Source organism: Cololabis saira, chromosome 6 (assembly GCF_033807715.1).
Source record: "Cololabis saira isolate AMF1-May2022 chromosome 6, fColSai1.1, whole genome shotgun sequence".
Taxonomy (NCBI): domain Eukaryota; kingdom Metazoa; phylum Chordata; class Actinopteri; order Beloniformes; family Belonidae; genus Cololabis; species Cololabis saira.
In genome coordinates this window covers 48096007-48110295 of record NC_084592.1, presented here as the reverse complement: position 1 = coordinate 48110295, position 14289 = coordinate 48096007, and the positions used below count along the sequence as shown (strand labels likewise).

At 41.2% G+C, this 14289-nt stretch overlaps 1 protein-coding gene across 1 annotated transcript in view; it reads left to right on the top strand.

Annotated features, from left to right (window-relative positions):
• Nucleotides 1-12933, top strand: part of LOC133445653 (NLR family CARD domain-containing protein 3-like) — a 23435-nt gene extending 10502 nt beyond the window's left edge. Inside the window, exons 2-11 of the mRNA XM_061722977.1 lie at nt 1386-1518; nt 1606-1641; nt 1771-1887; nt 3004-3082; nt 3497-3707; nt 3918-5709; nt 6010-6183; nt 9202-9375; nt 11843-12016; nt 12921-12933. Of these exons, the coding sequence (XP_061578961.1) occupies nt 1430-1518; nt 1606-1641; nt 1771-1887; nt 3004-3082; nt 3497-3707; nt 3918-5709; nt 6010-6183; nt 9202-9375; nt 11843-12016; nt 12921-12933 (2859 nt within the window). The 5' untranslated portion in view covers nt 1386-1429. The remainder of the gene's footprint in view (nt 1-1385; nt 1519-1605; nt 1642-1770; nt 1888-3003; nt 3083-3496; nt 3708-3917; nt 5710-6009; nt 6184-9201; nt 9376-11842; nt 12017-12920) is intronic.
• Nucleotides 12934-14289: the final 1356 nt, after the last annotated feature.

Here is a 14289-nt window from a genome sequence, read left to right as displayed (position 1 = left end):
CTTATACGTCGCATTTTCATAATCAGACAAGTACTTATGATATGAACTTACTTCAGCTATTAGTTTCTTTATCATGTTAGAGCCAACTTTCCCAGTAGCAGGATGTTAGTCTTAAGGTCCTATAATCACTTTAAGTCATGTTCTCCTCCATATGTACATTTATTTAAGTAGGAACGCTACATATTTTATGGTGTGAGGCGTTTTCGAAGTTTGAGTTAATCAAAAATAAACAAACTGAAGAAATCAAGGAAGAATGGGTCTGCACCGCTGCACCACTGCACCGCTGCATTGCTGCACCGCTGCACCGCTGCATTGCTGCACCGCTGTAACGCTGCATTGCTGCACCGCTGCATCGCTGCACCGCTGCATTGCTGCCCCGCTGCACCGCTGTACCGCTGCATTGCTGCATTGCTGCACCGCTGCATTGCTGCACCGCTGCATCGCTGCGCGTGTGTACGTTGTCTCCTGCTGTGGTGATATCTGCAGCTTTTATATAAAGGTTGACTGAAAATCTATTTTTTGGGTGAAGCAACTAATCACCCGAAGTTAATGCATGTTGTTGAAATGTAAGTGCTCTGACAGACAACAATTACAGTGAGTCACGGATTCCGAGCAATATTGCTCCCCTCAGAAAAAGTTCTGGCGTAGCTAACGAGAAAAAACTGTCACTCCACTGTCACACCGTTGCCATAGTATTTGGAAATAAATCAAAGTTGAGAAACAAGAGAATTAATCCACAGTGAATTAACAAACATATCATTATCACATTTTCTCTGACAGATCACACTGATGCGAGCATTCATTAATTTCAATTTCTTTTTTTGCTCATGTCTGTTGGAATTCTGCTGAGGATTTGTTTAAAGTGAAATTTATTTTTGAGGCTGCAACGAATGGTTCCACATTTGAATAGAAATTGTCAAAATAATTTGTATTTATTTTAAAATCTTGTGATGAATGACAAATGCTAAATGAGTGTGTGTGATGATCTGCTAAGTTTTGTCTCATAGCTTTTAACCCAATTAACGTTTTATTTGGTGGTGAGTTCATGACAAATTGATGTGTTGAAAAAGAAGGGAGAAACAATTTGACGCTGTAATATGATCTAACATTTTGGCCACTGCACTCCTCCATCCCAACTGAACTGTTGTTAACCTGTTGAATACTATCAGTGGGTGTAGCCAATGTCTGACGTGATGACGCCATGTTATGTTATGCATTACTTGGAACCCTTTCCAACATTTGAAGGATACGAAAGAAACAAAAATTTAAATCGAGCCAAGTGACCTTTACTGCTCAGTAGAAGCAAAACAACACTAAAGAGGAACAAACCAGAGCAGGATCAGCTGGTCTGTGTGCAGCACCAGTGATGTGTGTTTCCTCTGCAGATGAAGGTGTGTGTGTGAGCTGATGTGGACGTGAATTCAGCAGAATGGACCAGTGTGAGGACGGAGAGGACGGAGTCCCTCCCTCTAAAACCTCTCTGTGTGGGGAACATGAGAGTCGGAGCAAAGCTCAGAGGTGAGATGAGAATCTCTAACTGTCCCTGACTGTTCTGCATGTCCGAGCTCAAGACTCACATCACATCACCAAACATGATTATTACAGGAATCAACCTGGACCTGGACCTGGACCTGTAAAGAGGTGAGTGTATCCAAATGCTGCCAATGATTTATGTTTAATACTTTTTGAATAGACTAAATATTTTTTATCTGTATAACTTCTTTTTCATATAATAGAATATGTACATTTTAAACGTTTGTCTTCTATCAGTGTCCCTCAGAAAGGAGACTCTCTTGAACCTGAACCCAGCTGTTTGTCCTTGAAGAGCGACCACTCAAAGGGCAGGTTCATTAACTTTAAAGGAGACCAACGTTCTCCTTCAGAGAGGTGAGATGTGTTTAAATGCATTAAATGTATTTAAATCAGTCCTCATGTTAGGAAATGTGTCCATGTTTCTTACTGAGTAGATCATGTAGTCCTGGACCCCTGTGGTCCTCCATAACCTGACGGTGATCTGAGCTTCCTCCTCATACATCTTCATCTGTCAGGACCTTTTTCCTCTGGTCGACACATCTGGAGGTCTTACCTTCCAGAGGACTGATCCTGATGATGATCCAGAGGTCCTCTTACTGGTCCTGATGATGATCCAGAGTTCCTCTTACTGATCCTGATGATGATCCAGAGTTCCTCTTACTGATCCTGGTGATGGTCCAGAGTTCCTACTGATCCTGATGATGGTCCAGAGTTCCTCTTACTGATCCTGATGATGATCCAAAGTTCATCTTACTGATCCTGATGATGGTCCAGAGTTCCTCTTACTGATCCTGATGATGGTCCAGAGTTCCTCTTACTGATCCTGATGATGGTCCAGAGTTCCTCTTACTGATGATGGTCCAGAGTTCCTCTTACTGATCCTGATGATGGTCCAGAGTTCCTACTGATCCTGATGATGGTCAAGAGTTCCTCTTACTGATCCTGGTGATGGTCCAGAGTTCCTCTTACTGGTCCTGGTGATGGTCCAGAGTTCCTACTGATGCTGATGATTATCCAGAGTTCCTACTGATCCTGATGATTATCCAGAGTTCCTCTTACTGATCCTGATGATGGTCCAGAGTTCCTCTTACTGATCCTGATGATGGTCCAGAGTTCCTCTTACTGATCCTGATGATGGTCCAGAGTTCCTCTTACTGATCCTGATGATGGTCCAGAGTTCCTCTTACTGATCCTGATGATGGTCCAGAGTTCCTCTTACTGATCCTGATGATGGTCCAGAGTTCCTCAGCTGCTTCATGTCTCCATCAGTTGTCCATGTTCCTGATCTTGTTGTAACTTTTCACTGAGGTCTCATGTCCTCGTTGGATCAGCAGGACTAGTCAACCTTCACCACCAGCAGTCCTCTGATGGACTGTCCTCATCCCAACAGGACTTCATTGACCTTCAGCTGCTGCTTGTCTCTGTGAGGACAGACATGATGTGAGCTAATTCTTCCTGGTTCCTCCACAGAGTGGACCAGCAGATCTCAGAGTCCCCCAGCGGTCCGTCTGTCCAGCAGCATCAGACCCAGCTGGACTCCGTCTTTCAGGTCTGTCCATGAACAACAACTGTCTCCACCTGTTGTCCTGATGTCCATCTGCATGCTGGTCTCTGGAGACCAGTTGACTGTCAGTCTGTCCATCATGGACCTGATGTTTGTCTCCATGCTGGTCTCTGGAGACCAGTGGACTGTCAGTCTATCCATCATGGACCTGATGTTTGTCTCCATGCTGGTCTCTGGAGACCAGTGGACTGTCAGTCTGTCCATCACGGGTCTGATGTTTGTCTCCATGCTGGTCTCTGGAGACCAGTGGACTGTCAGTCTGTCCAACATGGACCTGATGTTTGTCTCCATGCTGGTCTCTGGAGACCAGTGGACTGTCAGTCTGTCCATGGACCTGATGTTTGTCTCCATGATTTCAGTCTGGTTGTGTTCATGTGTTCATGTGGTCTTCTGTTCCAGCTGCTAGAGGACAGCATTGTCCTGTTTGTGAAGAATGAGCTGAAGAAGATCCAGAAGGGTCTGAGTCCAGATTACCCAGAATCCCTAGAGCATGTGTTGCAGGGTGAGGATAAAGAGCAGAGGAAGAGCAGCAGAGAGGCGTTTGTGAAGATCACAGTGAACTTCCTGAGGAGAATGAAGCAGGAGGAGCTGGCTGAGCGTCTGCAGAGCAGTAAGAGCATTTCTCTGAACATCTAATCTGCTGGATAAATTACCCAGAATGATCAGGAGATGAACAACATTCACAGATCAGCCAGAACATTCGCCCCCACATGGCACCGTCGTAACGTTAGAGTTGATCTGTGTTGGTTCACATCCTGATTCTTTAGGAGAATTAAGTTCATGAAACACTAATTGGTTTCTTTTTTCCACTTCTATTAAGGTACTTTTGCTGCAGTTTGTAAAAAGCGGCTGAAGTCTAAGCTGAAAAAGAAGAACCAGTGTGTGTTTGAGGGGATTGTTAAAGCAGGAAACCCAACTCTTCTGAAGCAGATCTACACAGAGCTCTACATCACAGAGGGAGGAACTGGAGAGGTCAACGATCAACATGAAGTCAGACAGATTGAAGCAGCTTCCAGGAAACCACACAGAGCAGAAACAACCATCAGACAGGAAGACATCTTTAAACTCCCACCTGGAAGAGATGAACCAATCAGAACGGTGATGACGACGGGAGTGGCCGGCATCGGGAAAACAGTCCTAACACAGAAGTTCAGTCTGGACTGGGCTGAAGGCAGAACCAACCACGACATCCAGTTACTTCTTCCATTCACCTTCAGAGAGATGAATGTGCTGAAAAAGAGAAAGTTCAGCTTGGTGAAACTTGTTCATCACTTCTTCAGTGAAACCAGAGAAATCTGCAGCTTTGAAGACTTCCAGGTCGTGTTCATCTTTGACGGTCTGGATGAGAGTCGACTTCCTCTGGACTTCCACAACAATGAGGACCTGACTGATGTTACAGAGTCCGCCTCAGTGGATGTGCTGCTCACAAACCTCATCAGGGGGAACCTGCTTCCTTCTGCGCGTCTCTGGATCACCACACGACCCGCAGCAGCAAACCAGATCCCTCCTGACTATGACTATGTTGACATGGTGACAGAAGTCAGAGGGTTCACTGACCCACAGAAGGAGGAATACTTCAGGAAGAGGTTCAGAGGAGAGCAGCAGACCAGCTGGAGGATCATCTCCCACATCAAGACATCACGGAGCCTCCACATCATGTGCCACATCCCAGTCTTCTGCTGGATCACTGCTATGGTCCTGGAGAATGTCCTGGAAACCAGAAAGGGAAGACAGCTGCCCAAGACCCTGACTGAGATGTACATCCACTTCCTGGTGGTCCAGGCCAAACTGAAGAAAGTCAAGTATGACGGAGGAACTGAGACGGATCCACACTGGAGTCCAGAGAGCAGGAAGATGGTGGAGTCTCTGGGAAAACTGGCTTTTGAGCAGCTGCAGAAAGGAAACCTGATCTTCTATGAATCAGACCTGAGAGTGTGTGGCTTCGATGTCACAGAGGCTTCAATGTACTCAGGAGTGTTCACCCAAATCTTTAGAGAGGAGAGAGGCCTGTACCAGGACCAGGTCTTCTGCTTCATCCATCTGAGTGTCCAGGAGTTTCTGGCTGCTCTTCATGTCCATCTGACCTTCATCAGCTCTGGAATCAACCTGCTAGAGGAACAAAAGAACATATTCTGGTGGTTTAAAACAAGACCAGAGACTGACCTCTATCAGACAGCTGTGGACAAGGCCTTACAGAGTCCCAACGGACACCTGGACTTGTTCCTCCGCTTCTTCCTGGGTCTTTCACTGGAGACCAATCAGAACCTCCTACGAGGTCTGTTGGAACCAAAACAAAGAAGATCACATAACAATCAGGAAACAGTTAAATACATAAAGGAGAAGATCAGTAAGGATCTGTCTGCAGAGAGAAGCATCAACCTGTTCCACTGTCTGAATGAACTGAACGATGGGTCTCTGGTGGAGGAGGTCCAACGGTACCTGAGATCAGGAAATCTCTCCACAGATAAACTGTCTCCTGCTCAGTGGTCGGCTCTGGTCTTCATCTTACTGTCATCAGGAGATCTGGAGGTGTTTGACCTGAAGAAGTTCTCAGCTTCAGAGGAGGCTCTACGGAGGCTGCTGCCGGTGGTCAAAGCCTCCAAGAAAGCTGTGTAAGGACGAACACGGACACATCTGTTTTAATTACAATCACATGTTGTGTTCATGTAGGAAACCAGTTACATTCACTGTTCAACTAAGTTCAGGTTCATGTGGGACCAGTTCTCATCAATGATTCATCTCAGAAAACTTTACATGTACAGAAGAGAAATGCAGCGATCACTTTCATCAATACTTATTGATTATTAGTTGAAATAATTAGCATTCATTGATATTATATAATTTATTTCTTTGTTAAATGATATAATCAACTTTTAAATAAGCTCATGATCTCTCTTTAATCTCCTCTGCAGGTTGAGTGGTTGTAACCTCTCAGAGAACATCTGTCCACTTCTGTCCTCAGTTCTCAGCTCTCAGTCCTCCAGTCTGACAGAACTGGACCTGAGCAACAACCCCCTGCAGGATTCTGGACTGAAGAAGCTGCGTCCTGGACTGGAGAGTCCACACTGTCACCTGGAGTCTCTCAGGTCAGGATTCATTCAAGTGTTCAACTGGTGACCGTTACAACTGTTTGTTTGGTTGTTTTATTAGATCCCCGTTAGCAGGTGAACTTTCACAGCAGTTTCTCTGGGGTCTCATCAGAATCATCAGCTTAATTACAACATTATCATTAATTAACATACATAAACATAATGCTCACAACTCAGAGACAACAGACACTAGGACACCTCCTAAAAGTAAAAATCAACATTATAATCAGCACAATGGCATTATGAATCTACATTTCCTCTTTTGAAAGTCAGGATTTACATTTTTGCATCACACTCTCAAACAAAATATTAAGAAAAATGAAATGAATAGCTCAATTTAAAAAGAATAAAACACATTTTCCATTTTTCAACAACACAACAACTTTCTGGACAGTGTGAGATAGAACAAATAATCATGTGCTGTTCACATTTTAACACCCCACAACCTTCAGCAAAACTACACACATAAACACAAAATACCAAGTAAATAAGATTAAACATTGGCATTCAGCTTCAAGTAGTGAAGCTAAAAACCAAATATCCAACCCAGAAATCAGGGAGTGGTTCTGACTCAGACCTGAACAGCCACATTAAGACAGTAGTGAAGTCAGTTATCACTTAACAGCATCCATCATGATCACAGCGGCCAAACAAACTGTAAACACATGACACTGGTGACGTTTCTGTCTCATAACGTGACGTTCTGAAGCCTAAATGTCTGTTTCCCTCCGTTTACAAGCAAATCTCCACTTTGGCTGGAATTTTCAGAAATGATGGTTTTTGGTGACTTTGAGCTTTGTTTTCGTGTAAACGGATGACCAAAACGCATGAAAACACCAGCGTTGTTGCTGCGTGTAAACACGGCCTTAGACCTGGACAGGTTGGACTGACTGCTACAGGCGTCAAAGTGATCGTCCTGACAGGAAGTGTCTTAGATCCACCCGTGTGGGTTTAATTCAGAAATGTCCTTTAATCAAGCAGCTCATTAGTTGTTAAAGCAAATACTTTCTTTTATTTATTAACATACAGTGCAAACAACGACAAAAGACGACATCAGTTTGTGTGTGTGTGTGTGTGTGCGTGTACGTGTTAATAAAATGATGAAAGTAGATATATAAATTGAGGATATTAATTTGAGAGTAAATAAGTAAACAAATAAATAATTATCATATAGAGTGGTGTAGCACGATATAATATAAATATAGCATAATAATATAGTAATATCCAAATATAAAATAATTTTTATATAATATTATAACTTTTATATATATCATTATATATATATATATATATATATATATATATATATATATATATATATATATATATATATATATATATATATATATATATATATATAAATATTATATAAATTATATCACCATACTATAATATATAACAGTATAATAATACTATGGTTTAACATCCCATGAGATTTCATAACTTAATATAATATAATATAATATAATATAATATTATAATACACTATGAAACAATATATCATGATAATGCCAGGAATGATTATTACTCTGTGTAAAACTTTGTACTGAATTAATTGGGTTTTGGAGTTGCATGTCATGGAGAAGGTGTTATTCCATATGTTTAACCAGTTGGTGTCTGTCGGTAGGTTGTTGAGATCTGTGGTCCATTTGTCTATTGGGATGGATATTGTGGCGTCATTGAATGCTAGAATCTTGTAAACTTGAGAGAGTGTTTTCTGAGGTTTGAGTGATTTGAGCTTAGTGTATAGGGAGGGACTGTGGTTACTGTATTCTCTAATGTTGATGCTTTTCTTCATGGCTTCTTTTAACTGAATAAATTGGAAGTAGCAGTGATCCGGTATGTTGTGTTCTTTTTGTATGTGGTCGAAGGTCACGAACAGGCCATCTTTGAGTAGCTGTCCCAGGCTGGTTACTCCTCTCTCAATCCAGGGGGAAAATGCAAACATCTTTTTGTTGATTAAAAACATAGGGTTGTTCCAAAGAGGGGTATGAGGTAATGGTGAGAGGCTGTAATGGAGAATTTCATTAGATCTCCACCAGGCTGAAAGAGTGGTGCTGATAGAGTTATTATTTTTGTAGCATGGATGAGTTTTTATGGATTTGTCTATGAATGGGAGATTTTGGATGCTTAGTTCTTGAGTTAAATCACTTTCTATTTCTAGCCATGGTGAGTTAATGTTATTTATCCAGTGACGGATAAACAGTAGTTGGTGTGATAAAAAATAAAAGTGGAAGTTTGGAGCCCCAAGTCATCCGTGCTGTTTTTGTTTTTGTAAGGTTGATAGTTTAATTCTTGGTTTATTGTTTTTCCAGTAGAATTTGGTGACTGTGCTATTGAGAGAGTAAAGACTTTTCAAGTGCATCGATACAGAACCGCCTGATGTTTAGTTTCACACAGACTTCAGAATTTGTTGAATTAGTCTGATAAATATAAACAATTCAATCATTCTTATCTTTAACTAAAAGTAAGATATTAACTGATAAACTCAGTTGTAACAGAATTATTAGGTGTTTGCAAGTTAAGTCAAATTATAAATGACACATTACTAAAAGTAAAGTATTTTAATATCTTCTGCTCTCAGAAAACATCATTTTAACTCTTTATAACATACAAGGAACATTATGATAAAAACCTCAGGGATCCTGCATGAATGATATACTGTAAAACTGGAAAAATGATATGAAGTCCAGCAGTTCTCCACAGATCCATTCTGGTGTTAATAATTGTTGCTAGATCAGCTTCTGATTTCTAAACTGCTGCTTTGAACAATATTTGAACATCAACACTAATCAAAAGGATTGGTGTGTATGTTGGTGTTTTCATCTTAATCTAGTGTCAGACTTGGACCAGAAAAGCTCAGGATGTTCAGTAAAGGTGAACATGTCAGAGGAACAACCAGGAACCGACATCATGGATGTAACAAAAGTGTAAAACCTGTTTTATAAAGTCCAGATACGGTGGTGACCCACATGGACTCTGATGAGACTTTAACATGTTTTACTTTTTGTTCAGGTTGGATAACTGCAGGTTGTCAGAGATCAGCTGTTCTTCTCTGAGCTCAGGTCTGAAGTCCAACCCCTCCCATCTGAAACATCTGGACCTGAGTGACAACGACCTGCAGGATTCAGGAGTGAAACATCTGTGTGGATTTCTGGAGAGTCCAGACTGCAGACTGGAGACTCTGAGGTCAGACATGTTTTAGTTGTGTGTTCAGATGAATCTGATGTGAAAGTTGTGTTGACACTAACCTGCAGACATCAGGCTGATCTTCTACTGATCCACACTGACCATCTGACTGCTCTGAGTTCTTCTTCTCTGCTTTAGTTTCATCTTAAACTTCCTCTTCTGATTCATTACATAAAACTAAACATGTGAATGTGTCAGACAGGAACAAATGAAGAACCAGAGATGTGTCTGAACCTGGAAAAAACACAAACATGAATTAACTTAACAGCTGATATGTTCAGAAATGTCATCCAGATGTTAATAAATTGAGAGAGCTCTGAGAGAGACGGACAATAGTGGACAGACTGAATGTGTAGTCATCCAACATATGAGTTATAGAGCTCATTTACTGAATAACTTCTTACTGTGGCTGAAATCAGTCAAACCAACGTTGGCTTCCGTTGACTACCGTTAAATTTCATTTCAACAAATACAAGTTTACCGAATTCCTCAATATATCTGTTAAGATCATTTCATCCAGGTGACATCAAGACATAAGGTGCAACAAATAATGTCTTTTTATGGTTTTCAGTGTGTAAAACTAAATATAAATACATGTGTGTTGAAGTTAGTAAACTGAAATAAAGCTGCTGTCTAGACGATGAGTTTCCTTCATCAGCAACAAAACATCCAACAAGAACATCAGAAACTTTGTGTTGAAACTATGTCGTCACTCAATCAACTTTTTCAGAGAAAATGTTTGAAAAAACTCCTAAACAGACAAATATGTACTGATTGTTGAAGAGATGTCTCCTTAAAAACATGGAAATGATGAATATTGTTCATTTATGGGAAAAAAACGAGCTTCAATAAACTTTTACCTTCTTTTAATATTTACATAGAAAGACTGATATTTGAATTCAAATTCCATCAAAACTTTTTCTGCCATTAAAAACTACATTAAACCCTGCAGCATCAATTAGTTTTCCCATATTTTGACGAGTATTTGGTTCTAGTTTCCCTGTAAGGGTTCAGATTTGTACGTTTTTGTACCATCATGCATCTGTTCTTGATGAATTTAATGTATTAATCAGACAAAAGCTTTCTGCACAAGTTCCAGATCCATCACTGGAGAAGAGATGTCTTTCATGAATGCTGAATAAACACAGACGTCCTCCTGTCCTGAAACTCTTTCTCTGCTCACAAAGTCCTTCTAGGAATGAAAACTTTATCGTCCAAAACATCATTTACAGACAGACGTGTTATTGTGACAGAAACACGTGACATGAATGGACTTTACATGGTCTAGACTTTTGTCCTCATCACTGACTTTATTGAAATCAGCACAAACTCAGACTTTTCTAATCATCAAGTCAATAATACTGAAGAGAAATATACACAGACTATTGATCACATGTGTGACATCAATATGAACATCAGCCTTCATAAAGTCCATCACCTTTCTAATTCTACTCTGTATGTAGCATTGATGATGATGATGATGATGATGATGATGATGATAATGAAGATGATGATGATGATGATGATGATGATGATGATGATGATGATGATGATGATGATGCTGAATTGTAATTTATCTGTAAAATGTTGATGAAGAAAATGAGGAAACAAAGACACAGAAGATGGTGTTGTGGAAAAACACATCAAATGCTCTTTAATGTGTTATTTCCAACTAGGTGAATAACTCGACTGAAGCTGAGTGTCTAAGTTACGAAGAATAACACTTGAGAAATGATCAACATTTCAGTAGATTTAATTTAACAATTGCATGCAAAATGGTCCAAACATACATCGGGCGTCTCAATATTAAAATATTAGACATCAGTACATCATGTTTTTGTATCTCTAACATTCAAACAGATGCTTTATTTTCTCATCATAGAAATGAATGAGTTGACATTTGTCCCAGAATTCCTCCTGACATGTTTGTTTGTGTGGAAACTTGAATCATTTGGCTGCACAACATGAGTTTGTATGGAAGGATCCACTGGTGGAGCTACAGAGCTGCACAGCTGAAGTCACTACGTCTTTATTGGAGCAGCAGCATGATGTCATGAATATTGATGAAGATCTTTTTCACTGGTTCTTTTGGACTGTTTTGACCTGCATCCTGGTGGTTCAGCTCACATATTTTATTCTTTATTCAGGTTGGTGAACTGCAGTTTGTCAAAGATCAGCTGTTCTTCTCTGGTCTCAGCTCTGAAGTCCAACCCCTCCCATCTGAAACTTCTGAACCTGAGTGAGAACCACCTGCAGGATTCAGGAGTGAAACATCTGTGGGGATTTCTGGAGAGTCCAGACTGCAGACTGGAGACTCTGAGGTCAGACATGTTTTAGTTGTGTGTTCAGATTAATCTGATGTGAAAGTTGTGTTGACACTAACCTGCAGACACCAGGCTGATCTTCTACTAATCCACACTGACCATCTGACTGCTCTGAGTTCTTCTTCTCTGGTGTCTTTATTCAGGTTGGAGCGCTGCAGTCTGTCAGAGATCAGCTGTTCTTCTCTGGTCTCAGCTCTGAAGTCCAACCCCTCCCATCTGAAACATTTGGACCTGAGTCTGAACCACCTGCAGGCTGCAGATGTGAAGCAGCTTTCTGATCTGGTGAAGAGTCCAGACTACCAGCTGCAGACTCTCAGGTCAGTGGAGGTTGGAGTCGGTTCTGCTGCTTCCAGCAGTTTTCTACTAAAACCAGTTGGTATCAAAACAAAGATCAGTGTTTCCAGTGAAGCTGCAGCTTCTCAGCAGCTGCTTTCCTCATGAAGCTGTGAGAGGAGGACGATGACAGGCTGCAGGATTGAACAGAAACACAGAGACAGCAGTCAGCCAATCAGAGGGTCCAGATGTGTGTTGTAGACCAGTGTTGTGCTGGTGTTCACGTGTCCAGAAATAAAGGAGTATTCCAGCTGACGGCCTTCCAGGGTGTTCAGACACACAGCTGCTCCACTGCAGCTCTGAACTCTGAAGTCCTGGATGTGCTGATGGAGGGATCTCTGCAAACACTCATTTATCTGCTCTCTTCTTTCTTCTTCCTCTACAGCTGATGGAGGGATCTCTGCAAACACTCATTTATATGCTCTCTTCTTTCTTCTTCCCTCTACAGCTGATGGAGGGATCTCTGCAAACACTCCATTATCTGCTCTCTTCTTTCTTCTTCCTCTACAGCTGATGGAGGGATCTCTGCAAACACTCCTTTATCTGCTCTCTTCTTTCTTCTTCCCTCTACAGCTGATGGAGGGATCTCGGCAAACACTCCATTATCTGCTCTCTTCTTTCTTCTTCCCTCTACAGCTGATGGAGGGATCTCTGCAAACACTCCTTTATCTGCTCTCTTCTTTCTTCTTCCCTCTACAGATGATGGAGGGATCTCTGCAAACACTCCTTTATCTGCTCTCTTCTTTCTTCTTCCCTCTACAGCTGATGGGGGGATCTCTGCAAACACTCCTTTATCTGCTCTCTTCTTTCTTCTTCCCTCTACAGCTGATGGAGGGATCTCTGCAAACACTCCTTTATCTGCTCTCTTCTTTCCTCTTCCCTCTACAGGTGGAGAAGGTGAAGAGTGTCCAGGACAGATGAGTCGTGTCCTGATTGTCCTCAGAGTTGAAGCAACACCAGTTTGTGTGGACAGACTCTGACTGGACCGTGATGATGATGAAGATGAAGATGAAAATGTACATAGTTTCCGCTCAGTTTGTTTCTGTCTTCCAGTGTTTTACAAACTTCTCAAATACTCATGTATTTCAGTGGCAGTTGGTGTAGTTTTCTCCAGGGGAGCTGTAACAAACTTCAAAATAAACATATACCAAAAAGCAAATTATGTACTAAAGTATCCCTTCTGTATTTGAATAAATGAAATCAACAATAGCAACATTATAATGACATGCAGTGTTTTATTTCTTTTACATACATTTTGTGAGAACTTTTTATGACAAATTTTTTCTCCATAGAGAGCAGGGCCGATGCATTAAGACGATGCTGTGCCGTTATGTTCCCGAGGAAGGTTAAAAAGGTAAAAAGCTTATTATCCAACGTTGATAGAGGATAACAAAAGTAACCCACGTTTTCTGTTCAACACTGTAGCCAGGCTGACAAAGAGTCACAACTCTGTTGAGCTGTGCATTCCTGCAGCTCTCAGTAGTGAAGACTTTATGAGCTTCTTTAACAGTAAAATCACGAGAATTAGAGAAGAAATCAACCAGCCGGTTGTGGGCGTTTCTTCAGCTTTAGCGACTTCCCTAGGCTCTGACTTGACTCTAGACTGTTTTGATCCTATAGACCTCCCTGAGCTGACTTCACTCGTTAATAGAGCTAAGTTTACCACATGTATGTCAGACCCCATCCCGACTCGACTATTCAAAAATGTTTTTTCTCTTATTGGTGCGACAATACTGGACTAAATCAACCTATCCCTAAGCTTAGGATATGTACCACAGGTTTTCAAAGTGGCAGTAATCAAACCTTTACTTAAAAAATCTTCTCTTGACCCAGACACCTTAGCTAATTATAGGCCAATTTCCAACCTTCCATTTGTATCTAAAATTCTGGAAAAGGCAGTTTCAAGCCAGTTATGTGACTATTTGTATAGAAATGATCCTTTTGAAGTCTTTCAGTCAGGGTTCAGAATGCATCATAGCACAGAGACAGCACTGGTTCGAGTCACGAATGACCTTCTTATGGCCTCATATAAGGGATTAGTGTCCATATGGGTTCTACTGGACCTCAGTGCTCCTTTTGACACTGTTGATCATGGCATTTTACTGCACAGGTTAGAGCATGTTGTTGGGATTAAAGGGACAGCTCTACGTCGGTTTAAATCATATATATCTGACAGGTTCCAGTTTGTTCATGTACATGAGGTTTCCTCAGAACAGTCAAAGGTCTGTTATGGTGTTCCGCACGGTTCAGTGCTAGG